The following is a 23,590-nucleotide window of genomic DNA, read 5'->3' as shown; positions in this document are numbered from 1 at the left end:
AGCCGTTGGACCTCTCTGGACAGTGTGGGTATTTTTGTTTTGTTTTTTATTAATTAAAATTTTTTTTTAATATATCGATTGATTTCAGAGAGAAGAAGGGAGAGGGAGAGAGAGAAACATCGATAATGAGAGTCATTGATCGGCTGCCTCCTGCACGCCCCTGGCTGGGGATCGAGCCCGCAACCCGGGCTGCACCCTGACCGGGAAGCGAACGGCGATCTCCTGGGTCCTAGGGCGATGCTCAGCCACCGAGTCACGCCAGCCGGCCCCTGGTTCTAAGGGCAGCTTTCCTTGCGGAAGTGTGACAAGGTAGTTCCCTTTAGCTCCCAGGAGCCAAGGGTAGGGTGCCCTGGGATCTTTTTCTGTTTTGGGGGAGGTTTTTTGGTTAATCCTCTCTTGAGGGTATTGTTTCCATTGACTTTTAGAGAGTGGAAGGAGGGGGAGAGAGAGAAACATCAATGTGAGAGAGACACGTGCACTGGTTGCCTCCTGCGTGCAGCCTGACTGGGGCCGGGACTGAGCCTGCGTCCCGGGTACGTGCCCTTGATCAGGAATCAAACCCACGACCCTTCGGAGGGCAGGCCAGTGCTCTAACCACTGGATAACACTGGCCGGGGCTTTTTAAAAAATGCTCACCCGAAGATATGTTTTTATTGATTTGAAAGAGAAAGAGAGAGAGAAACATCGACTGGTTGCCTCCCGAACACACCCCAACTGGCCACCTCGTCACATTCTTCCAGCAAAATTGGGTCAGGACCACACTCTTTAGTGAAGGTACAGAGGTTGAGAGAGATTTGGGGCCCAATTTCAGCAATAGTAGACCCGCCCAAGAAAGCCTCACCATAGATGCCAAATTGGGAGCCTTGGGATGCTCAGGGTGCCAGGAAGCCTGCGGGCATCCAGGTGCAGCCCTGGCAACCTTAGGTCCCTTAAAGGCCGAGAGCTTTGGTGAGTAGATGCCGTCTTCCTGGGAGGTGGCCTGGGAGGAAGCACCGGGAAGCGACCAGGTAGGACCTCTGGGGAAGGGCCTGTCCCCCAGCTTCGTCGTGGGACGTGGGAGCAGTAAGGGGGGCTCTCAGGAAGCCCGAGGCTACGCTGTCCCGATGAGTCATTTCCTTCCCACGAGAAGGACAGGCGTTGGCGTCACCGCCCGAAATCTGGAGAAGGCGAGGCATGAGTCAGTTCCCAGCTGGGATGGCGGCCAGCAGGCGGGAGGGTCAGGAACAGGGTGTCCGGGGTGACCACGTGGTTGCTGCTCGAGGCCCTGGACACAGGCCCAGCCTCGGGCGTGGGCTGCCTCACAGGTGAAGCGGTGTTACCGGAACAGGTGCAGGCCCAAGGCACCGAGTCAGGTGATCTCGACAGTCAGCCTGATGCCTGGAAGGGCCTCTTAGGAGACGGAATTTGGGAAGAAGCTTTGAGGTCCCATGGGAATCTTAATAGGAGGTATGCCGGGGATCCTGCCAAATCAGTTGCAGACTTTGCCCATAAAGAGATGGCAGCCACCCTGGCCGATGTTGCTCAGTGGTTAGAGCGCGAGCCCCCTGCACCGAAGGGTCACAGGTTCAATTCTCAGTCAAGGGCACATACCCGGGTTGCAGGTCTGATCCCCAGCCCCAGTCCGGGGGGTGCGGGGGTGGGAAAGCCAGGATTTTCCTTAAAAACCGCCCAAGGTTCGATGATAACCGTCACAAACAGGTTCACCAGGCTTCCGGTAGCGAGTCAGAATTCTGCTCCAATCAACAGGCTTCGGGAAAGGCCACGGAATTGCTCGTGGGGGTCTCCAGCCAGTGTTCCAGACTTTGCCAAAAGTGTGTGGGGGGGTTTATTGCATAATCCCCAGAACTTGTTAATCTTTAAAAAAGTTTTTTAATTGAGGTAACCTTGGTTAATAAGATTATATAAATTCCGGGTGCACAGCATTGTAATTCGACATCTGCCCGCTCTATTGCGTGCTCACCACCCGAAGTCCAGTCTCCTTCCACTGCCACGGAGCTGACCCCCTTCACCCGCGCCCTGAGGATGCGCAGAACAGAGCTTTCCGGGGTGAGGGAGACAGTCTAAGCCCGAATTTCAATGTTTGCACAACTCTGCAAACTTCCTAAAAATCATTAAATCATCCATATAAAATGAGTCCATTTTGGGGTCTGTAAATGACACCTCAATCAAGCTGTTTTTAAAAATATTCAAAACCTACTGCATTAAAAATGTATTTTTAAAAAGACTAAACCGGAGTGGTTAGGATTGTAAAGCTAGGTGGTTCAAATATGAAAACAAGGTCATTGCCTTGAAAGTTGGGGAGTTATGGCCTGGGGTAGGGGAGAGGCTGGTGGCCAGCAGGGACCCAAGGGGGCTTCTGGGGGATGGACCGTGTCCTGTTTCTTGACCTGGATGGTGTGCACACGTGTGCTTGCTCTGGGATAAAACTTTGAATACATAGTTTGCTTTAAACACTTTTCTCGACGTGCGTTATGTTATACAACAGTCGCCCTTCACAACACCAACCAAAAATTATACGGTTTCCAGGAATAAATGTCATGAAAGTGAGCAAGGCCTGTTCACAGCAGCATTATTTCACAGCAGCTAAGATCTGGAAACAGCCCAAGTCCCCGTGAGTAGCCGAGTGGATAAAGAAGCTGTAGGACAGTCACACCGTGGAATACTACGCAGCTGCGAAGAAGGATCCCGTACCCTTCGGAGCAGCAGGGAGGGACCTGGAGAGTATTATGCTGAGCGAAATAAGCCAGGCAGAGAAAGACAAACATCACGTGATCTCACTCATATGTGGAATCTGATGAACAAAATAAACTGACCAACAAAATAGATCCAGAGACATAGAAGCGTGGAACAGACTGAGGGACCTCAGAGGGAAGGGGGAGGAGGGACCGGAAGAGATTAACCACAGACCTTACATGCATCTCTGCGTAACCCAGGGACAGGGACAATAGCCTGGCCAAGGCCTGAGGTGGGGCAGGGGCTGGGAGGTGGGGGTGGTAAGGGGGGGATTGGGGGGCATCTGTAATACTTTCAACAATAAAGTTCAGCCTTGGCGAGCATGCAGCGTGGGAAGGAACCAATACCCCCCACACCCACCTGTGGGCAGTGCAGATATGGACCCGAAAGTGTTTTTCAAAGGATTTGACAAAATCAAGTTTTAAGGGAAAAAATCCCAAGAAGAGCCAAGTGACTCCGAAAGGAAAACCCGAGTCCCCAGCCGTGGTGACTTCTGCAGAGGTAACGGCCGCACAGGAGCTGGTAGGGGGGCCCCTGGCCGGGGCGGCCGCTTGGGGCTCGGCCGAAGGTGCTGGACCTGCCAGCCGGGGGCCGAGGGGCCGCAGGTGTAACCGCAGGTGCCCAGGTGTAACCGCCAACCCACGGAGGAGGGAAATGGAGCCGCTTTGGGGGAACCACTACCCACAGAAGTGAGAAATGAGAAGAGAGGTACAGGAAAAGTCGGGCGCCTAAAGGGCACCGCATAGGGTCGCAGAGGAGTTCGGGTCTGAGCCGCCGGTCACTCGCACCTTGAACCAACGAAGCGACTGGACGCCGGGGCTGGACCCGGCCGAGGCTCCTGCGTCACGAATTCGGCCTCCGAGGGTGCGGCTCTCCCCCCAGCGCCCAGCAAGTGGCGCCGGAGTGGACAGAGCGGAGGTCGCCCCAGCCCCGGGGGCGCAGGCCCGGCCGCCCCAGCCCAGGCTCTACCCCCTCGACGGCCGGGCGCCGTCCTCTGCCCCGGGCACCCCGGGCGCCGGGACCCAAGCCCCCCCTGCGCCAGGCGCGGATGGCGGGGGCTGCGACCCCAGGGGGCCCTCGGGGAGCGGGCCCGGGGTGCCGAGGGCAGGGGGGGCCGAGCGCAGGGGGGGGCGCGCACACAGCCTCCCCCGGGGTCCCTCGGCACCTGCTGGAGAACCGGGCCCCTGGCACGTTCCGCGTCACCTCGGCAGCCCCCCCACCGCGACCGCCCCCTCCCACCCCCCCTTCTGGGACTGGTGGTTCCCCGCGTGCTTGTCCTTTGCACACCTGTCCCGCCCCCGAGGCCACGCGTCCCTCTCGGGTGGGCCGGGCACTGGGTGCGGGCGGCGGGGAGACGCGGGACCCGCCCCCGAGGCCACAGCAGCCCAGCCGGACGGGCGCGGCCACCAGGCGGCAGCACTGAGACCGCCCAGCGCGCGGGGCTTCGGGAGGGTGCGGGCCGCGCTCGTGGGGCCTCCGCGCAAAAGGCGACAGCGGAGCAGAGGCGGGCGGGGGAGGCTGCCGGGGGCGGGGAGGGTCGGGGGGCAGGGGCGAGCCCGCGGAGCAGCGGGGCCAGGGCTCCGCCCCTGAGTCTAAGGGACGCGCCCTCAGATGCCTCCCCGGCTCAGAGCAACGGGCCCGGCTGGTGGCCAGGGCAGGGGAGTCCCCCCGTGGGCCATCTCCTGCCTGTCACCCTGGGAGGCGCCCCTTCTGGAGCGTTCAGGCGGCTCCACTGGCTCCGCTCCCTGAGTGGACACACCCACCCACGCTGTTGCCTCTTGGGCCCGAGGGGCCACTAGAAGTCCAGGCAGTGCCCACTGGAGAGGCGCCCAGGCCTCTGGGTCCCCAGGGTGAGCGGGCAGGTGCACAGGCTGGGGGGGGCCTGTGTGTGTGGCGGCCGCGGCAGGCACCCCAGGGAGCCAGGGTGACAGCTCCAGGGGCCGCTGCATGACGCCAGGCGCTGCTCAGCATCTCGGACACCATCTGTCCTCTGCACCATGGGGACAGACTGCCCATCTCCTGGGGCGCCTGCGACATGGGCACACTGGGGGCGCCGAGGAATGTGGTCGAATCAAGGGACCCAAAGGCTGCGGCAGGCGGGGGGACCTGGGGGTTGGAACAGGAATTACGAACCAGCCGGGGCGCCCGAGTCAGATTTATTTGGGGCAAATCCACAGGGTCTCCTCCCCCCTGCTGTCGCCAAACGTCTCCGCTGGTCGCCGCCAGTGTCCACCGCGCTCAGCTGCACCTGCGCTACAAGAGGTTCACCGTGGCCACCACCTGCTTGCAGCCGGTGACCGCGAACTCGCGGCCGGCGACGCGGTAATAGCTGAGCTGCGCCGCCAGGAGCTCCGCGCGCGCCTGCTCCGGGAAGAAGCCTTCCCCGGCCATCTCGTCCCGGAAGCAGCTGACCACGTCCCGCTTGTCCAGCAGCAGGAAGGGCACCACGGCCGCGGCCTGCCAGAGCGGGTGCTCGCGCACCAGCAGCGCCTTCAGGCCGGCGCGCAGCTCCTCCTCGGCGCGGGCGCGGTGCGCGCCGTCGGGGTGCGGGGACAGCGCGCGGGACGCGTTCTGCAGCACGAAGCGCGTGACCTCCGCGCCGCCGGCGCTGCTGAGCAGCACGTAGACGGCGTTGTGGAAGCGCAGGGGGCGCTGGGGCTGCAGGAGGCCGAGCAGCTCGTCCAGCAGCGCCCGCGGCAGCAGCTCCACCTCGTCCAGCACCAGCAGCGGGGTCTTCTCCTCCGCCTCGGCCCGCGCCACCACGCCCGCCACGTGGCGCGCCAGCTCCTCGCGGCAGTCCTGCGGGGCGCGGGACTCGGGGCAGTGGTGCCGCCCGTGGTACTGGAGCACGAGCGCGCTGTCGTCGAGCACCGCGCGGAAGTGGCGCGCCAGCAGGCGGCCCACGTGGCTCTTGCCCACGCCGCTGGGTCCGTGCAGCGCCAGGAGCAGCGGGCGGCTGTGCACGTGCGTGGACAGGTAGTCCCGCAGCAGCGCCACGATGCGCCCCACGGCCGCCGGCTGGCCGAACACCGCGCGCCGCAGCGCCTTCTCCAGCCCGTCCAGGTCGTAGCGCTGCGCGTTGTCGTCCAGGTTCTCGATGGCGTTGAGCACCTGGAAGCCCACGATGGCCACCAGCAGCAGCAGGCAGCGCTGCGCGCGGCTCTGGCGCTCGGCGCGCGGCCGGCACTTGCGCGCCGTCTCGGGGTAGAGCACCACGCGGCTGCGCCGGCGCTTCTTGCGCGGGGTCCGCGAGGGCAGCTCCGCGGGGCCGTCGAACGTGAAGAACTGCGGCTGGTCGGGGGCCCCGCGCGGCGCCGGGGGCGCGCAGCCCAGCCCCGCGCCGGGCGTCAGCGGGCGCCGCTTGCGCAGGAGCCACACGCGGCGGCGCAGGCGGACCACGGCGCGCAGCGGGGCCACCACGCTCGGGCCGCGCGCGCCGGGCGCCGCGGGCTCCACGCCGGGCTGGCCGCCGTCCATGGCGCGGGGCGGCCTCCGCACGCGGTCGCCCTCCTGCAACGGGAAGACGGGTCTGCAGGCCGCCGCCCGCGCCGGGGCCCTTCCCCCGCGCGCGGCCCCGGGGCCCCAGTGCGGCCGGGCTGCCCGGCTCCCGGTGACCAGGAAGCGCCCCCGCGGGGCCCATGCAAATCCCCGCGTCCGCGTAAACAGCGGGAGGAAGTGCCTGGGGGAGGGGCGCGGCTCCGGGGCCGAGTCGGCGCTGGCCCCGCGCCCACCGGGGGCCAAGGGGGGTCACGGCCGGGCCCCGCCCCCGCCCGCAGCTCCGACGGCCGGGCGCCGGGGGCCCTCCGCGTGCCAAGGGGCCCGAGCACCCCCGGCGCTTAAGAGCCCGGGGGCGGGGGGGCGGCCAGAGCTTCTGCTTTTGGGGACGAGCCCCAGCCCCGCTCCCAGGCCGCGCCCCCGGCCCCCCTCCAAGACTGAGACCCTCCCGACGGCCTCCACTGAACTAGGAGGGGGGCGGCCGGGAGCCCCCCCAGAGACGGGTGCGGGCGGGAGACGGACGGATGGACAGAAAGACGAGAGCAGGAGAGGGAAGGGCCCTGGGAGACAGCTGAAGAGACGCGGGGCGCAGGCCGCGGCCCCAACCACCCCCATACCTGCAGCTGCGCCGGGCCAGGCTCCCGCTGGCCCCCAAGCCCCGGGGCAGCCCCCTGCCCGCGCCGGACGCCGGGCCCGTGACTCGGGAGCAAGGGCGCGGGTCCCCGCCGGCGGGCGCGCGGGCAGGGCCGGGCCTCCCTGGGCCGCGGGCCTGGAGGGGCAGCGACACCTGCGGGTCCCCAGGGAGTGTCCGAGCGGAGGAAGCCGGGAGGTTTCCGCTTCTATGCAAAGGAAGTGAGTCAGGGGCGTGTCGGGGCGGGACTTGGGCTGGACGGAGGCGCCGGGCAGGGAGCCCAACCGGCCGCCCCGGCCCCTGACCGGCGGGTCACCTCCCTCCCCGGCCCGCGGGCCCGGGGTCCCCTTCACCGGGACCCCTTGCTCCCCCATCTGCCCTCCACAGGCCCCAGCACCCCCAGGACACCTCCTCTGGCATCCGACCCTTCACAGGGCCCTGTGTGGGAGGGGAGCCCCCACCCCCATTCTCCCCCACCCCCTCCTTCCCCTTCCCTGACCCCAATCTGGGGCCCAAAGCAGGGCTCACTTCCTTTCCCTGCCCCTCCCCTCCTCTCCCTGCGCCCCAGCCTGGGGCCCCACGGACAGGGCGGCACACCTGGAGACGGGAGACGACCCCCCCATGCTCAGGGCCTGGGGGGAGCAAGTTTAGGAAGAACCCGGGCCCCGCCCTGGCCACTAGCTTCGCATTGCCCTGCCCTGCCCACCTCTGCCCCTGTGGCCCTGCCTCCCACCTGGCCCAGGCCTGGCTGTCACCTGCGTCACACAGGCCTGGCTGTCTGTCCTGCCAGTGGTCCCCCTTCACAGCCCCCGTCACACACTGGCCCCCACCACACGGTCCCTCCCCCCGCGCGGCTGGCCCACCCCCCCCAGCTCTGCTCTGCACCCCCTGCCTGCATCCGGAAACGGCCACGGGCTTGGGGCTTCTTCCCATTCCCTCCAGAATACAGGGTTCACAGGCCTCGCGACGACACGTGGGGCTTGTCTGTCCGTCTGTCCACTGCCCTCTGGCAGCATCGTGTCATACAGCCCTGCTCCCTGTGCTGGGAAATTCCTGCTCCCCCGGGGACCTCTGTCCCCCTCTGTGCAGGGCCAGGTATTGGGGAACCCTCCGGCGCCTCACCCACCGCGTGGCTGGGTGGTGCATTAAGCCCACGCCCAGGCCTTCCTGGAATCCGGGAGAGGACCCTGTCCAGGCCTCGCCCTGTGACCCCAGCTGGGAGGCAGGAGTCCTTCCTCTAGACACGAGGCTGCTTCTGACTCAAGGAGGGCAGGGGGTGGGACAAGCTGTCTCCAGGGGCCAGCTGGCTGCTTCTGCTAGAGGCTGACCCGCCAAACCCTCTGGGGCCAAGCCCCATGACCGGGGAGGAGGGGCTCTGGAAAACCATGCCCAAGGGTCAGCCTCCTGCACTTTCTCCCCCATCTCCACCTGTCCCTGTCCCACAGGACCAACCCCCCACATGGGTACCAGCTCTGGGAGGCCTCCCCTCCCACCCCCACCCTCCTCTGCACAGACCCTTCACCAGTCCCCAGTCCCCACGGGGCTGGCTGGCCTGGAGGTGGGTGCCCCCACGCTCCTGTCCTTCCCAGATTCCCGTGTGGACACTCAGGCCATCAGACCACACCCCCCATTCCCATCCTCCCTCATCTCCCGCAGTTTGCTCAGAGCCACTGTCCTGTCTCAGGGGTCCCTGCGTCACAGCCTGTAAGGCTCCAACTGCCTCCGACTGTCCGCCCCCAGTACTAGCCGCCCCTCATGGTCCCACTATCCCACCTAGGGGGCCATCCACCCCATTCCACCCTACAAACCCTCACCCACTGGGGCCTCCCTGTTCCCTCGTGTGGGCTGGAGGAGCCCGGCTTCTCTGACCCGTCTCCGTCCGTCTTGATCTCGAGCCTCAGGGCACACAGGGGTCCAGTCTGCTCCTCGCATGGCCGGGTTCCTTCCTGGGCCTCTCTCCCTGGCTCCCCTCTGCCTGCCCACCTGCCAGTCCAGGTCCTGGCTCCCTGCCTCCCAGAGATGGAAGCAGCCAAAGGGAACCCTGAGAGTCTGCACCCAAAGGGCCGCCTCCTGAGAAAGTTCCTGCTCCCTCGAGGGCCCCTGTGTCCTGGCCCTGGCCCCTCTGGCCCCTCAGTGGCAGAGCTGCCACTTCTCCCTCACGGGGACATTCCCATTGCGCACAAACAGTATTTCTTCCCTTAAAGAGCAAGCAAGCGCCTCCCGACCCGCCCTCCGCCCCCTGCACCTTTGCTTTCCTCGGCCACCTGCCCCCTTGGCTCCAGTCCCTCCCCCACCTGCAGAACTGCACCTGTCGAGGTCATTGGCCTCCATGGAGCAGGACCCCCAGCACGTCAACACTGGGGCGGCGGGAAGGCCTGCCCAGAGTAGACTGTGCCCCGTGGAGACTGTCGAGCAGCCCTGACAAGTCCAAGCCTTCCCATGCGACTGTGGCCACAGAGAGAGAAATGCCGAGAAGGCGCCTGACCCATGTGTTGCAGCTGACCCCACCCCACCCCTGGCGCAGAGAAGCCCAACAGCTGGATTTACCAAAATGCTGTTTATTTACACAGGAGACAGTGCAGCTGAGCAAGGCGCACACCACTCCAAGGGTAAACTGAGGCAGTAGGCGGGGCCTGGGCTTTCCTCAGTCAGGGCAGGTGCGTTCCCTGCCGGCAGGCCCCGGTGCAGTGGACTGTCCACTATCAAACACTCAGGTCCTCAGAGTGGCCGGGTGTCCCAGCAGTTACCAATCTGTGCACCACACCATCCCACCCGCTCCCCTTGGAAAACGTGGCTTCCTCTCCCCTCACTGCAGCCTGCTGTTCCCCCAGAGGAGGGCACACCCACGGGAGCTCGTAGGAACACACAGCGTGGCAGCGAGGGGCCAGGCGCAGGCACATGGGTCCCTTCACACTGCACACAACTTTCAGGCCCCAGGTCAGGGTGGGGCTGAGGCACAGGGCACCTTGCCCATGGGATGACCCCAGGGTCTCAGCTCAGCCCACCACCTATCGCCCTCGGTACCATTCTGCCTCCAGCAGATACAGGCCCCAACAGCGTCAGGTCCAGCAGGCCCTTCTCCTGGCCGACTCGGGCCGTGTCCCCCCCAGGAGGCCTGTCAACTCCCCAGCAGTCTCGGTGAAGCGTCAGAGCCCGGCTGGAGCAGGCACGGTGGGGAGGGGCAGCTCTAGGGTCGGGGTCTCGGCAGCCTGGGCTGGGCTTGGCTTCCGGTGGTCCAGCTGCTCCAGCTTCTCGCTGAGCTGGGAGTAAAGCTCCTTCACGGCCTCTCCACTCTGTGGAAAGTGCAGGGTTGTGGGGCAGCCCTCAGGACACGCGAGGCACCCCCCCCGGGTATGGGTGGGTGGCACCCACCTGGCCTGTGGGCTCCAGTGCCTTCTGCAGGGCCTGCAACCTGGCGGGCGCCACGCGGTGGTGCAGGTGTAGGAGGAGCCTCAGCACGTGCCGCTGGACATTCTCCTTCCTGCAAGAGGCCACGGCTGCGTTGCTCCCCTCGCGCCCAGCGGTGCCCCCACCCCCACCCCGCAGCCCGCGTACCTGGGGGAGGCGGTGAGCAGAAAGCCATCGAAGAGGCTGCTGCAGAAGTCCTCCAGGGCAAACTCCTCGGCCAGCAGCGCCAGGTTCCCCGTGAGCAGGTGCAGGAAGATGTCGCCGAAGGCCAGGTCGCTGAAGGTCTCCACTGCAGGTAGAGAGGGCGTCAGCCAGCTCACCCATCACCCACACCCTAGCTGGGGCCTGGGACCCAGGAGGAAAGGGCCCAAGACGAGATGACCCTGCACAAGCCGGTGGCCCCAGCACAGGGCCTGAATCAGAGGGACGAACATGAGGACAGGAGGAACTGGACGGAGGAGCTGTGAAGGTGGAAGGGGAGCCACCAGCCAAGGATGCAGGCGGCTCCTCGCAGCTGAGGAGACCTATGCGACCAGCATGTCACCCGGAGCCTCCAGAAGGAGCCTGCCCTGCCCACACCGTGGCTCGAGCCCTGACCTCCAGAGTGGGAAGAAAACAAGCCTGTGTTGCTGGGTTAGATGGTGGCTCGGTGTAAACTGATACCACAAAGAGACAGCTTCCCCCACAGAGAAATCGGGAAGCAACACATGCTTCCTCATCGGAAACGTCAGTGACCTAGAAACACTCGTGAGAAATGGGGCCTTTACAGAGACAAGCCCTGAGCCAGCAGGGGCCGCTGGGCCTACGAGCACAGTGGGAGCCACGTGCTCCCAGAGCCGCTTCCCGATTCAACCTGCAGCTTCCTCGGTCTGCTTGAAGTGGTCCACTCAGACCTCTCTCTCCTCTTCCTGGCTGGCAGCAACCCACCCACCCCGTCCTCCCGGGGAAGTGGCCTCTTCACCACTCTCAGGGGCCCTATCTCTCTCTCTTTTGTTTTTTTAAAATCCCCGCCTGAGGGTATTTTTTCCATTGATTTTCAGAGAGAGTGGAAGGGAGAGAGAAAAACATCCACGTGAGAGAGACACATCGATTGGTTGCTTCCTGCATGGACCAGACCTGCAACCCAGGTACGTGCCTTTGACCAGAATCAAACCTGAAACCCTTCAGTCTATGGCAGATGCTCTAACCGCTGAGCCCTCCAGCCAGGGCCGGGGGCACTCTCTTGACGTCTGAGGACTTGAGAGGCTGCACAGCCCCTGCCAAATAGAATGACGCTCGGGGGGCTCTCACACCGCCGTGGAAAGAACTGACTTCGACCAGCGGTGACGAGCAGAGGGTGTCCGTGAGAGCACAAGGCTGAGCCCCTCTAGCTTCTGTACCAAGACAGCGTCCAGGAGACAGACCCTTCCCAGTGAAGGGAGCCGGCCCTCAGAGGGGCCAGCAGGAGGGACGCGGCTGCCGCAGGCGGGCACCCCACTCACCGAGCCCGGGCAGCAGGCGGAGCAGCGCGTTCTTGTTCCTCTGCTTGGTGATGTGCAGCACGTAGTACAGCCCCACCTCGCAGGCCATGCGCTGCTCCTGCAGGAACCTGTGGCAGGAGCCCCCAGCCCTCAGCAGCGCTGTACACAGCCTCCTGAGGAGCCCCAGGGCGCACCCCCACCTACGCCCTCCAACGGTACTTAGTGAAACTCTCCGGAAGCGTGTTTGGGTAGGTGGCTGGAGCCCTCTCCTCAGCAGGGAGCTTCTGGTCCACGTTGAAGGCGTGGTCGTCCACCACAAAGGACATGAGCGTCGGCAGGAACTTGGTGATGAGCTCCACCTCCTAGAGCGGAGAGCAGGAGCTCATCCAGGCACAACCGCTGCTCCGCGACTGTCCTGCCCTTCGGCCACCGTCCCGACACCAGCCCCGCAGCCCCTCGAAAGGAAGTGGTGGGAAGGATCCCGCCCAAGTCCCATTACCATCTTGGGCTCCTTGAAGACCTGGCTGTCGATCATGTCCCAGGCCCCCTGGCCCAGTGCCAGCAGCCTGAGCAGCAGGAGGAGGTCAGGGCTGTCCTGCGGAGGGAATGGGGCCTCAGCGCCAGCTCACCTGACCCTCACTCTCTCCTGACCTCACCGCTCGCTCAGCAGGGTCCTGGTGCCGAGGCTTTACTCACAGGCTCCCCTGCACAGTTCACGCGTGGGGAGCGTGTGCTTACCGTGGTGGCAAAGACCTGGCCGCCACTGGTCCACCTTCCCCACTCCCCCCACCCCTGAAGGCAGCATGTGGCCAGCCAAGTGCACTCACCCTGGGGAGTGTCTCCTGGCCAACCAGCTCCTGCAGGTGCCTGACAGTGCTCAGTGACAGGGTGTTGATGGCGAAGGGGTCACACAGGATCATGGACAGATCCCTGCAAAGACAAGCCCCGGCATTAACGTGAGAACTGGCTGGCCCACGGAGGGGCAGCCACAGGCTGGGCTGCCTCAGACTCTGACCCAGGGAGACGGTCCCTCCACAAGGAGCAAGCCCACCCCACTCGACTCCATCAAAAAAAAGCTCACAGTTCAGTTTGAAACCTGCACTTAACTTACTGAAAATAATGAGGGGTTTAAAGTTCTTAAGAAAATTAAGGCCACGTCTGGTTCTGAGAACCTGACGCAGACTCTAATTTCAGCCAGGGCCCCAGAGACAACTATGGGAGCAATGGGCACAGCAGCCCCCAGGACGGGCTCCCCCCCTGCCCTCGGCAGACCCCAAGATGCAGACACCAGAGCCCAGCCCGGGCGCCCCACAGCCGTGTCTCAGCCATATAAGCACCGCAGTGGACAAGCATGCTCCTCTGGGTGCTGTGGACAGGACCCGGGGGCTAGGGGTCCACACGAGGCCAACCCTCACCCCAGTACTTGCTCCTGACCCTTCTTCACTCCGTCGAGAAAGCCTTGCAGCTCCCGTGCCCTCTTGCTGTCCACGAAGCGCTCACGGATGCAGGCGTCCAGGCACCAGGTGAACTACGGAGAAGCATGGTCAGGACCTGGCAGGAGGCCTCAGGCAGGCCACTGCGTCACCTCGCCACAGTCAGGCTCAGAGCCAGGACCTGTACCAGGAACAGGACGGTGCAGAGCAAACAGGCCTGAAGGCCTGAGTCCCCACTGGTCTGGCGGTGTGTGGAGGAGACAATATTTTTGTTCTAAAAGGGGCCCCCTCTCTGGTGGCCCCACTGGGGGTCTCAGAGTGTGACACCCCACAGCCCCTGGGAGGTGGTGCTGTCTTGGCTGCACCGCATCTGTGCTGGGACAAGGACAGTGGAAAAAGCCCAGGTCCTGGAGTACGGTGCTCGCCAGTGAGCAGCCGGAGGGCTCCGGAACAGGGGAGGGCCAGAGGCCCCGCAAAGCCTGGAGGAGGCTAGAGAGGGATCCAGGAGGGGCCTCAGGGCAGCCCAGATGGACTGGAGGAAGTGATGGATCGACAGGTGATGACACACAGCCATGGACCCCACCTGCCCAGCCAATTCAGCAGCGTGGTGGAGGGGCTGGTGCATACTTGGTGGTCAGGGGGGTGGGCAGTCAGAGCCCAGGTACCAGGCCGGTAGCATCCACCAGGGAGGAGAGAAGCCAAGGAAGAGACCAGAGGGAAGGGGGCTGAGTGAGGACAGGGCTGGGGAGGCAGGGCGCCACCTTGTGGCAGGGGTCCACGGAGCAGATGTCACCCACATCCAGGTCATGCAGGGACATGAGCAGCTCTGCGCGTAGTGTGCAGTAGTGCACATTCCGTGTCCGCAGGAAGAGGGTCCGCAGGAACTGCAGCACCATGTCGTACAGCTTCACATTCTTCCCCACCATCTGCGTCAGCTTCTGCACCACCTGGAGGGAGACAGCCCACGGCCACGGTGTCACGGACAGCCACAGCGACATCAACCACCACAGCGATACAGGTGGCCACGGTGCCACTAATGGCCACGGTGACACAAAACCACAGTGGCACAAACGGCCACAGTGGCACAAAACAGCCATGGGTGACACAAATGAATGGCCACGGCAACACAACCGCCCACCTCCCTGCCAGGCGCTCTTCCTACTTTGGGCTGAAAGTCTCCTCTCTCACCAAACACTGGCTCTGTGTAGGGTGGTGGTGTTTCTGGTTTCTAAGGAGGTGAAGCCCACGTCAGGCCCACAGCTTCTCTGAAAGGCTATCGGCCTGTGACCTCAGATTCCACCAAAGGCCTCAGGAGGTGTGGCCCCGGTCCACCCAGACAGCTTACATGGGGAGACTCAGGCCCAGTTGAGGACCTAACATACTCAAAAGGGGGGACACAATTCAGGATGGCCACAACCCAGGGCTGCCAGGCACACAACCAGGGTTCTAGGGGCTGAGCCACACCCCGAGGACCACAGGGTGATGTGTGAACCTGCAGCCAACTTCTCCCCTTGCAGTGGTGCAGGCCCCACAGCAGGGAACCCTGGCTTGGAGGGGAGCGTGAAGGGACAGGAGACCACGGCAGACAACAGCTGAAGGCCCAGCTCCCCTCAGACAAGCAGGAAGGCAGAGGCACAGAGACATGCTCCTAGGCTCGTTCAGGGAGTGGTGTGCGACCACGGGCCAGACGTTTGGGAGAAACATGAGGCCACATCCTAACCCCCACCAAACACACAAAGCTCCAGGTAAAAGCTGAATGTGAAAGAATGCAACAAAACATCCAACGCCACTCTGCTGGCACCTGGCCACTTGTCACCGTCGCCTCCCTCCTAGATGAGTGGTCATCCTGGAACCAGGTCAGGCACCTTCAGTGATCCCCGATACCTCACTGGGAAATGCCAAAGTCTCCACAGTGGCTTCTGGCCCTCCAACCTCACCCCCACTCCACTCACCTGTTTGCTCTAGGCTCTGGCCACACTGACCTCCTTGTTACCCTCGGAAAGTCCAGCCTGCCCCTCCTCCAAGCCTCTGCTCACACCTCCATCTGGCTCTTCTGCAACCTCACAACTCTATAGCACTTGTCCAACCCCTCAAGCTCTCAGTGACCAACATGTGACATTTACTGCATAGCGTCTTTGGCCTGTGAGACTTCAAGTGCCCCATGCAAGTGACCCCAAACTCCAGGGATGCTGCAGGGCCAGGTACCTATAGCAAGGAGTTGGCACTCAAGAAATGTCTGTTAAAGTAACTAATGAGTCAAACGTAAAAACAGAAGACAGCACCCCAGAGCTGAAAGATGACATGCTAAGCTTAATGGAGAAGACTTGCCGAGTTACAGAGCGCCAAGTGCATGACACCCAAGAGGTCCACACCTGGGCACAGTGCTGCAAACCGCCGTTACCAGAGATGGGCACAAGCCTACCCTTCCAGGAGCAAGACAACCCAAACATTCAGGGGGGTTGGGGACAGGGTTGGCCAGGGCGGCCCCTCAGCCTTCCCCCTACACGCAGCACTGCCTCCTGCCTCACCTCACCCTGGCGCCTCGTTTTGGGGGAAGGACTGAAGAAGTTGTGCAGGACGGAGAGCTCTGTGCTGAAGAGAGCAGTCTCTTTCTCCAGGATATACTGCTTCAGCAGTGGTGAGACCTCGTCGCCAAAGAGCGCCTGGTTGTCCTGCCAGATCTGCCGCTTCACCTCCACGTAACAGGCCCGGTACAGCTCCTTGTCAGCCATGACCAGCTTCAGCTTCTTCTCAGGGACCTACCGAACAACACAGGCCACGTGTGAGCAGCTCCTGTGCCCCAGGGTCTGCCTCAAGACAGGTGAAGAGGCCTCAACACCACCCCACAAAGCAGAGACCACTTCAAACCCAGCCCCAACTGAAAGGAGCACCTGCGGCTACCCCCCTGGCCCTACTAGCTGCAGGCAGCCATGCTGAATACACACAGGTCTTTCCCAGAAAGGGACCCTGACCCCAACTCGCATGCCAAGCTTCGGTCTCTGCGTGGCTTGTCGGGGAGAAGCCGGCGCAGAGAACATGCCTCCCAGCCGCCCTTGCTTGAGCAGGCAGCTCGCACCTTGGGCAAGTGTTTCATGACGCACATCACCACCGGCTGCAGAGACGGCATCTTCACCAAGGAAAAGCTCTTCTCCAGAAGGTCTTCCAGTTTCTTGTACCTGGAAAGACTCGGGTGACTGAGGAAGTGGCACAAGACCAAGTCAGCTAACAGCCGCCTGCCTGTTCCCAGGCAGGAGACAGCTGATGGGACAGGTCTCTACAGGTGGGACACGTGGGGAACAGTGAGTGCGGCTCAGTCAGTTCCCATATGGAGAAGGGGGCAGCCCATGTCACCTGCCCGCCTACCTTTCCTCTGCCTTCCCCTCCGAGGCAATGGCCGACACGCGCTCCAGCAGCTTTTCCCGCAGCTCGTCAAACACCGACTGGTGGAACTCCAGCCGAGGCGTCCCGTGCAGGTCCAAGAAGGGCAAGGCCGACTGCAGGGAGGGCAGCAGCACGCCATTCTCTGTCTGAGGAAACAGAGGGTCAGCGTGGCGTCGATCCTGCTTACTCGGGGACGACAGAAGCCACAGCTGCAGCCACGTCGAGCCAGGCCCCGCGGTGCCCTGAGCAGGTAAGGAGGCAGCTGCGAGGATGTTCCCAGCAGCGCTGGTTGTAACTACAAAAACTGAAAGCCACCCAGGTGTCTGTCCGCGGGCGCCAGCTCGGGACACCCGGTCCCGCCATCCGGGGAACAGAGGCGGCGTCCAAGGGGGAGCCCTGCCCACCTCCCGCACGACCGCGCCCCCTGCGTGGCCTCGCCCGCCCACCTGAAACTGCTCGATGGCCTTGAGCGGCTCCGTGCAGTTGGTGAGCGTCTCCTTCAGGTCCTCGCCGTTGGCCACGCCCAGGTCCTGCAGCCCCGCGAACATCGCCGAGGCCCCGGCCCCGGCCCCGGCCCCGGCCCGGCCCGGAGCCCCATCGCCACCGCGCTCCGCCGGCGCCGCCGCGGGGCCCCCAGCAGCCCGCTCGCCCGGGCCGCGGGGGCCGCCCGAGCCCCTCTCCCCGGCGCCCTCCAGTTCGCCCAGGTCCCGCCCGCAGCGCGGCTCCGCTTGAACCACAGCCGCCCACTTCCGCCCCGCACCGCGGGTCCGCCCGCTAACGCGACCCGTCCGGAAACGCCGCCGCCGCGCGCAGAGGTTCCTAGGAGAGGAGCGGCGCCGGGCTCAGCGGACGCCGGGGACCGCCAGCGAGGCCCCGCCTTCCGGCCACGCCCCCGCTGCGTGGCCACGCCCCCGCCGGCCGCCGCTTCTCCCGCCCGGGGCGCCGCTGCGCGTCCCTTCTGGGCACAGACCCACCCCCGCGGGCCGGTGGTGCGGGGGGCGGGTGTGCCCGGTGTGCCCGGTGTGCGGGGAGGGCGGGGCACCGCGGCGGGGCGGGGCACGGTGGCCGTTCTTATGAACTTCGGAGCCGGTCTTTTAGCCGAGCGTCTCCTTTTTATCCTGAAAAGGCCTCCTGCGGCCTCCCAGCCGCCTCTAGACGCTGAGAAACGACCCAGCTCAGGGCAGGGGCCCTGGAGGAACGGGGGCGCCCGCGGGCGGAGCGCCGGCCCCCCCGACTTCCGCTTCCTGTGGGCGGGCGCCCCGCCCGCGAGCGCGCGGCCGCCTTCGCGCCGGGAGCCAGTGCTTCGGGCGCCGGACCGGTCGGTTCCCTCCCGCAGCCGGCGCCTTGGGGCCCGGGCCTGGGCGCGGAGGGAAAGCCGAGCGTCCCGGCGGGAGCGAGCGGGTGCGGGCCCCGCCCAGCCCCGCGCCGCGCGCCCTGCGCTCCAGGCTCCTGCTGCGCCCCCGCGCGCGCCCTTGGCCTCGGATACTGTGACCGTCGGGGCAGCTGCGCCCGAGACCCGCCGGCCTTTGCCGGTGCTTCTTGGAACAGGGCCTGTTCGCGCTGAAACCCGCTCACCACCTTCGCTTCGGCCCCAGACCCGACTGACCCCTGGGACGCGCTCAGCGGTTGGCCAGGCTCTTTGGGGGGAGCCTGCTGCCTCCTGGATCGGGCTTTGTTAAGCCTTTGGCCTGACCCTTCTGTGGCCAGCCTGTTCTAGAGCGAGATGCGCGGTGTCTGACCTGCGGGTGGCTGGGCTGCTTGCAGATTGCGTTTGGCCCGCGCTCTGAAGTCTGTGGAAAGTGGGGTCTCAGTTATTGACATGTGTTAAGACAACCCCGCCTCCTCCAGGAACTCAAGTTTGAAAGCCGAGGTCATTCTTCATGGGCATATTTAACTAAATGGACAGGTCTGACCGACCCAAAGTAATTCAGAATGATCAGTGGTCCCTGTGGGGAACCTGTGAGGTTTCCAAACTTTTTTATGATTCTAGAGAGACGAAGGGGGAAACATCGATTGGTTGTCTCCCCCAGGTGCCCCCAACTGGGAATTGAACCCGCAACCTGGGTAGGTGCCCTGACTGGGAATCTCACCCGCCGCCTTTTTGTGTACAGGACATGCCACCCAGCCGAGCCCCACCGGCCAGGGCCAGACTTACTTTCTTAAAACCTAATTGGACAATAACAGCGCTAACGTTAGCAAAGATGAATGGAATGCCTATTTTAAGTGATATTTTGAGGCATATAAACGTTACCAAGAATCTGAAGTTGCCTCTTTACAAAATAGTTTTAGAATTAACAGAGGCTACTGAATTTTTAAAGGGGGGGGGGAGGCTTCAGAAGCTGCCTCTTTGCCTCCAGCACAGCCCTGTCCTGCCCCTCACCTTTGCTTCATGTTCTCCGACTTTCTCTGGAGCCCTTAGGCCCTCCTTCCCCAGCTCCAACTCCGACACCATCTGACCTTCCATTACCTGCTTCCTTGCCTCTGGTGCCTTTCTCCAAATTTAAAGTTAAACCCTTTGTGGGTCGCAATAGACCTTAAATTTCATCCGTTCTCTGCACTGAAGCTGAATGGTGAGCTGTAGTTAGAGAAGCCCGAGGTGACTGAGGATCCTCAGGTTTGCTGAAGAGTTGACATGCTCAAACCTACCAGCCTGGGTTTCCTGATTTGTATCAGCTAGTTCATTTGCTAGTCGAAGACCTGGCTCGGCATTGGATGAGACATAGATGATATAACCATCCTGAAAGGGATTCAGAAAAACAAACCTCTGTCCTGACCGGTTTTGCTCAGTGGTTGAGCGCCAAGCCATGAACCAAGAGTTCCCCAGTTCGATTCCCAGACAGGGCACATGCCCGGGGTTCAGGTTTGATCCCAGTCTACAGGAGGCAGCTCATCAATGTTTTGTGTCACATCGATGTTTCTACCTCTCTGTCCCTCTCCCTTCCTCTCTAAAATCAATAACATTTTTAAAAAAATACTTCTGGCCCGGCAGGCATAGCTCAGCAGTTGAGCATTGACCTAAGATCCAGGAGATCACGGTTCGATTCCCAGTCAGGGCACATGCCCAGGTTGTGGGCTTGATCTCCAGTCGGGGGCGTGCAGGAGGCAGCTGATCAATGACTCTCATCATTGATGTTTCTGTCTCTCTCTCCCTTCCTCTCTCTGAAATCAGTAAAGACATATTAAACAATTTTTTTTTTAAATACCTCTTGATTTTTGGCAAAACCTAGAACACTGGCTGGAGACCTCCACGAACAATTCCAGTGGCCTTTCCCAAAGCCCGTTGATGGGAGCAAATTTCTGACTTGCTCACAGAAGCCTGATGAACCTGTTCGTGACTCTCATAAACAATCTCAGATGTTTTTTAAGAAAATTCTGGCTTTCCTTCCACTCAGGTAACCCTCATCCCTGTGCTTGTTAAGGAGCTGAACAGAGACCTTTCCCTTCTGTTAAAAGACCAGGATGCAGTGGGAAACGGTGTCCGCTACAGATTTAATTTGGCAAATCAGCTTGCTCACATCGAAGATGAGTCACCTGAAAAACTTCTAAAATTTTTAATACTCAGTCCAGCCAATGAAGGTCCCTAGCCAAACCCTAAGCCCCCTAGTTTCTACTATGATTGCAAAGAGCCAGGACCCTGGAAAAAGGCCCGTTACAAGCATAAGCGCTTCAGGCACCCTCAGCCCTCCAGCCAACCTCCGTTTGTTCCCAGTTCCCAGTGATGGGGCTCAAGAACCACAGGGGCTCTTCCCCACCCTCCCTCTTCATCAGCTCAGAAACCACTCTCCAGGTTGGGAGCCCGTCTATCTCCATGTCATGGTGAGCGCCCTACAGGAATGGCTGTGCTTACAACAGGGCCCCAGGTTTGTGACAGCCCTGCCCTCTAGCTTCCACTTCCCCCTGAGAAGTACTTAAACTTTCTCCTGTGCCTTGTGCTCGTGTCTGCACTTACCCATTGCAGCCTTTCTTTTTCCTGAATGAACCCTTTTTGGAGATGGACTACCCCCTCGATTCTGTTTTATGGTCAACAGAATATTGTTTGAGGGAAGGGAGCACGGCGCCCTAGAGGCTCCCTGCACCAGGGCCCACCAGGTGCATGCTGCCCTTTCCCTGCCTGCGCTTCCAGTGGGGGGTGTCCACAGAGACCTGGGCTGGCAGTGGGAGTGGGCAGGGATGGCTGTCCTCTCATCGCCATGAGCATCTCACCCCCAGGCTAACCCTAGGGGGTAGGCCCTCAGGCTGAGGCTGTGGATGTGAGTCCCCGCAATGCCAGCAGCTCCCGGAGCTGGGGGACACTGCCTGCTCTGCACCCTCAGTGGGCTCCCTATTGCTAAGTGCAAGCCCCTGGACCCAGCATCTGCAGTCCCTCCGATCCCTGCAGGTCAGCTTCCATCCCACCAGCCCAGTATCCCCAAGCCGGACACACCAAACATCACTCCCTCTTCCTTTTCCTGTGTCCTGGTTTCCAAGCTTTGCTAGAAATTCCCGTCCTGCTGCCCAGCAACCTCTTGCTCCTCCTTGAAAGCCCATTCCTCCACTTCCTCCTCCAGGAAGCCCTCTCTCCTCAGCCCAGCTGGAAAGGTCGGTCCGTCGTTTCTGCTGGTCCCACTTCTGGCTCTGAGTCCTAGGGTTTGCTGGTGGTGCAGCTCTGGGCAGGGCTCCCACAGCTCTGCGATCCCACCCATTCCCTGGGGTGCTGGGACTCGATCCACAGCTGGCTCAGCCCTAGAGGTCGCAGGTAAATGCTCTAGGAGTCCCTGGGACTTGGCCTCCGTGGGCCACCATAGGAACAGCTGTTGCTGTCTTGGGGCCCACCCCTAGGTAGGAGGGCGGGCTGATAACCCAATGACCAGGCGACTGCAACAGGACAGGGCCCTAACCCGGCAAGGCCCAGGGAATCTGGCGGTTGTGCCTTGGCCTGCACGGCCGGCCCTGGGCGAGTTTGCAGGGTCTTTGGGCAGAGGGGCCAGGCCCTGATGAGCTAGTCCTCTGGGCCCTCCCTAGAGGCTGGGCAAGCTGATATGGTCTCAAAATGGCAGTTCAGGGAACCTGGCCCCACCTCTGCCCCAAAAGTCCATTTCTACGCTCAGCAAGCAGTCTGGCTCTTGGGTAGACTGGCCTGGTCCTCTGGGGGGGGTGTCCTGCACTGCCCAGAGGGACCCCTCCCATACTGTCTCGGGCCAGGAAGTCTCAGGCTGCCACCCACCCATCCTAGAGAGGAGAGCACCGGAGGGGAGGCAAAGGGAGACCCTGCCAGGGAGACACATCATCAGGGTGAGGGGTGGCAGCGAGGCACACGACAGAGTTGGGAAGAACCAATAGCATCTCTGTAGCGGGGTGGGCAGGGCCCTCGCCCACGGCTCACAGAAGGGTTAGCCGGCCAGGAAGGTGGATCAGGGGTGCCCAGGTGGTTAGACGGCCAGAGCAGGGGCTCCCAGTTTCAGAGGGAGGCGTGGGAAGGCCCCCAGGGGGGTCGGGTCCATGTGATAACTGGCCGGGCCGGCTGTGTCCGGTGGGCCCTAGATGGAGCAGAACGGGCCTGTGTCGTGGCGCTTGGGTCTCCGCACGCCCTGGATGAGCACTCCGGGCGCCGTGGGGAAGCGCGAGTTGTAGCAGTCCTCCACGTCGTAGGCTGCGGGGCCCGGCGAGCGCGCTGCGGGGGCGCGGAGCCCATCAGGCCGCGCGCCCCCAGCTCCCCAGCTCCCCAGGCCGCCCCGGCCCCCAGCTCCCCAGCTCCCCAGGCCGCCGCGCGCCCCGGCCTCCCCTCTCCGAGGCCTCCTTACAGGGGTTGACCCAGGAGGCAAACGCGGGCGAGCGGCTCATGGAGAAGGCGGGCGGGCGCGGGCTCCGCAGGCGGTTCCCGGGGAGCACGTCGTAGGCGTCGGGACCGGGGCGCTTCTCGCCCGGGGGCTGCGGAGGGGCCTGCAGCAGCGGGCGGACGCGGTGACCCGCCCCCAGGGCCCGCAGCAGCCCCGGGCGCGCGCGCGCCACGCCCGTCCTGGGGGCGGAGCGCCGGCCCCCGAAGCTGAAGGAGGGGGAGGCGGGGCTGCTGGGCGGGCGGTAGTCGGCGGGCGACGGCCACTGCGGGGGAGGGCGCTGCTCAGCCCCGCCCGGCCCGAGGCCCCGCCCCCGAGACCCCCGAGACCCTCCCCGAGGACCCCCGCAGGACCCCCGAGGCCCCTTCCCCAGGCCCCGCCCCCGAGGCCCCGCCCCCGAGGCCCCCCGGGCCCCCGAGGCCCCTCCCCCAGGCCCCCCCAGGCCCCCCGGGCCCCCGAGGCCCCGCGCACTCGCCCCGGCCGCGCCCCACCTTCTGCTCGCGGCGGAAGTCGGCCTTCTGCGTGAAGGGGCTGTCGCTCTGGAACCACGCGGTCTGCCAGGCCCTGCGGCCGCCGCCCTCTGCGGGGGGGCAGTGCCGTTGGGGGGCGCGGCCCCGCTTCCAGGGCTGGGGCGGAGGGAGGGCGCGCAGGGAGGGGCACGCACCGCGGGCCGGGCGCCTGCGGCCGATGCTGAAGCGGGGGTGCGGGGTGCATTCGCGCAGCGACGCGTCGGGCACCTGGTACTGGGCGGGGCCGGGGTTGTCCGGGTCCGTCACGATCGGGGGGCGTCTCTCCCGCCCTGGCGGGAAGCAAGCTCTGGGCCTGGGTCCCCCGGGCAAGGCCCCCCCCGCCCCTGCCCCGCCCCCCGACGGGACTGGGCGGCCCCCCACTCACACAGCGCCTTCAGGCCCCCGGCGCAGGGCGGCCAGGACTCCTGCAGGGAGCCCAGGTGCGTCCTGAGGCCCCGGGGGACCTCCTGCACCCCTGGGGGACACATCCCCCAGGTCGCCCCCGGGCCCGGGCAGGACGAGACAGCAGCATTGAGCCTGCAAGAGAAGGCGGCCTCCGTCCACCCCGACTGCTGCCCCGTGGGCCCCCCGGCCCCCCGCCGCCCCCCGCCCCTCCACGTTACTGGGCGGGCCTGAGCTTCGTCCCCAGGGGGCCGTGGGTCCAGTGTTTGCCTCCATTGATGTAAAAGTTTGCCAGGAATTTCACGGCCTTCTGGTCAAAATTCAT

General features: G+C 63.6%; 3 protein-coding genes across 4 annotated transcripts; all 3 read right to left on the bottom strand.

Moving 5' to 3' along the window:
* Positions 1–4,876: 4,876 nt before the first annotated feature.
* Positions 4,877–6,242, bottom strand: TOR4A (torsin family 4 member A). Its single transcript, XM_081150993.1, has one exon. It carries the CDS (start codon positions 6,208–6,210, stop codon positions 4,987–4,989), a length of 1,224 nt encoding a protein of 407 aa, XP_081007119.1. The 5' UTR covers positions 6,211–6,242; the 3' UTR covers positions 4,877–4,986.
* A 3,159-nt stretch (positions 6,243–9,401) lies between these two features.
* On the bottom strand, positions 9,402–17,304 carry NELFB (negative elongation factor complex member B). Of its 2 annotated transcripts, none has more exons than XM_081151330.1 (13): positions 16,988–17,304; positions 16,524–16,687; positions 16,237–16,336; positions 15,689–15,919; positions 13,922–14,107; positions 13,143–13,255; positions 12,555–12,657; positions 12,227–12,322; positions 11,947–12,089; positions 11,749–11,855; positions 10,415–10,556; positions 10,232–10,340; positions 9,402–10,152 (listed from the first exon to the last, which is right to left on the bottom strand). In XM_081151330.1, the coding sequence occupies exons 1-13, from the start codon at positions 17,087–17,089 to the stop codon at positions 10,006–10,008; spliced, it is 1,743 nt and encodes a 580-aa protein (XP_081007456.1). In that variant the 5' UTR covers positions 17,090–17,304; the 3' UTR covers positions 9,402–10,005. The 2 variants fall into 2 exon arrangements, with proteins under 2 accessions (XP_081007456.1, XP_081007457.1); XM_081151331.1 differs by having other exon boundaries at positions 16,524–16,683; positions 16,988–17,056.
* A 2,707-nt stretch (positions 17,305–20,011) lies between these two features.
* Positions 20,012–23,590, bottom strand: STPG3 (sperm-tail PG-rich repeat containing 3; the record flags this gene model as incomplete). The annotated part of the gene is made up of 6 exons (XM_081151332.1): positions 20,012–22,191; positions 22,322–22,619; positions 22,846–22,934; positions 23,019–23,153; positions 23,249–23,400; positions 23,487–23,590. The coding sequence occupies 6 exons, from the start codon at positions 23,588–23,590 to the stop codon at positions 22,058–22,060; spliced, it is 912 nt and encodes a 303-aa protein (XP_081007458.1). The 3' UTR covers positions 20,012–22,057.

The sequence above is a fragment of the Miniopterus schreibersii genome, assembly GCF_964146895.1.
Source record: "Miniopterus schreibersii genome assembly, chromosome: 11".
NCBI classification, from domain to species: domain Eukaryota; kingdom Metazoa; phylum Chordata; class Mammalia; order Chiroptera; family Miniopteridae; genus Miniopterus; species Miniopterus schreibersii.
This window is presented reverse-complemented; position numbering and strand designations above follow the sequence as displayed.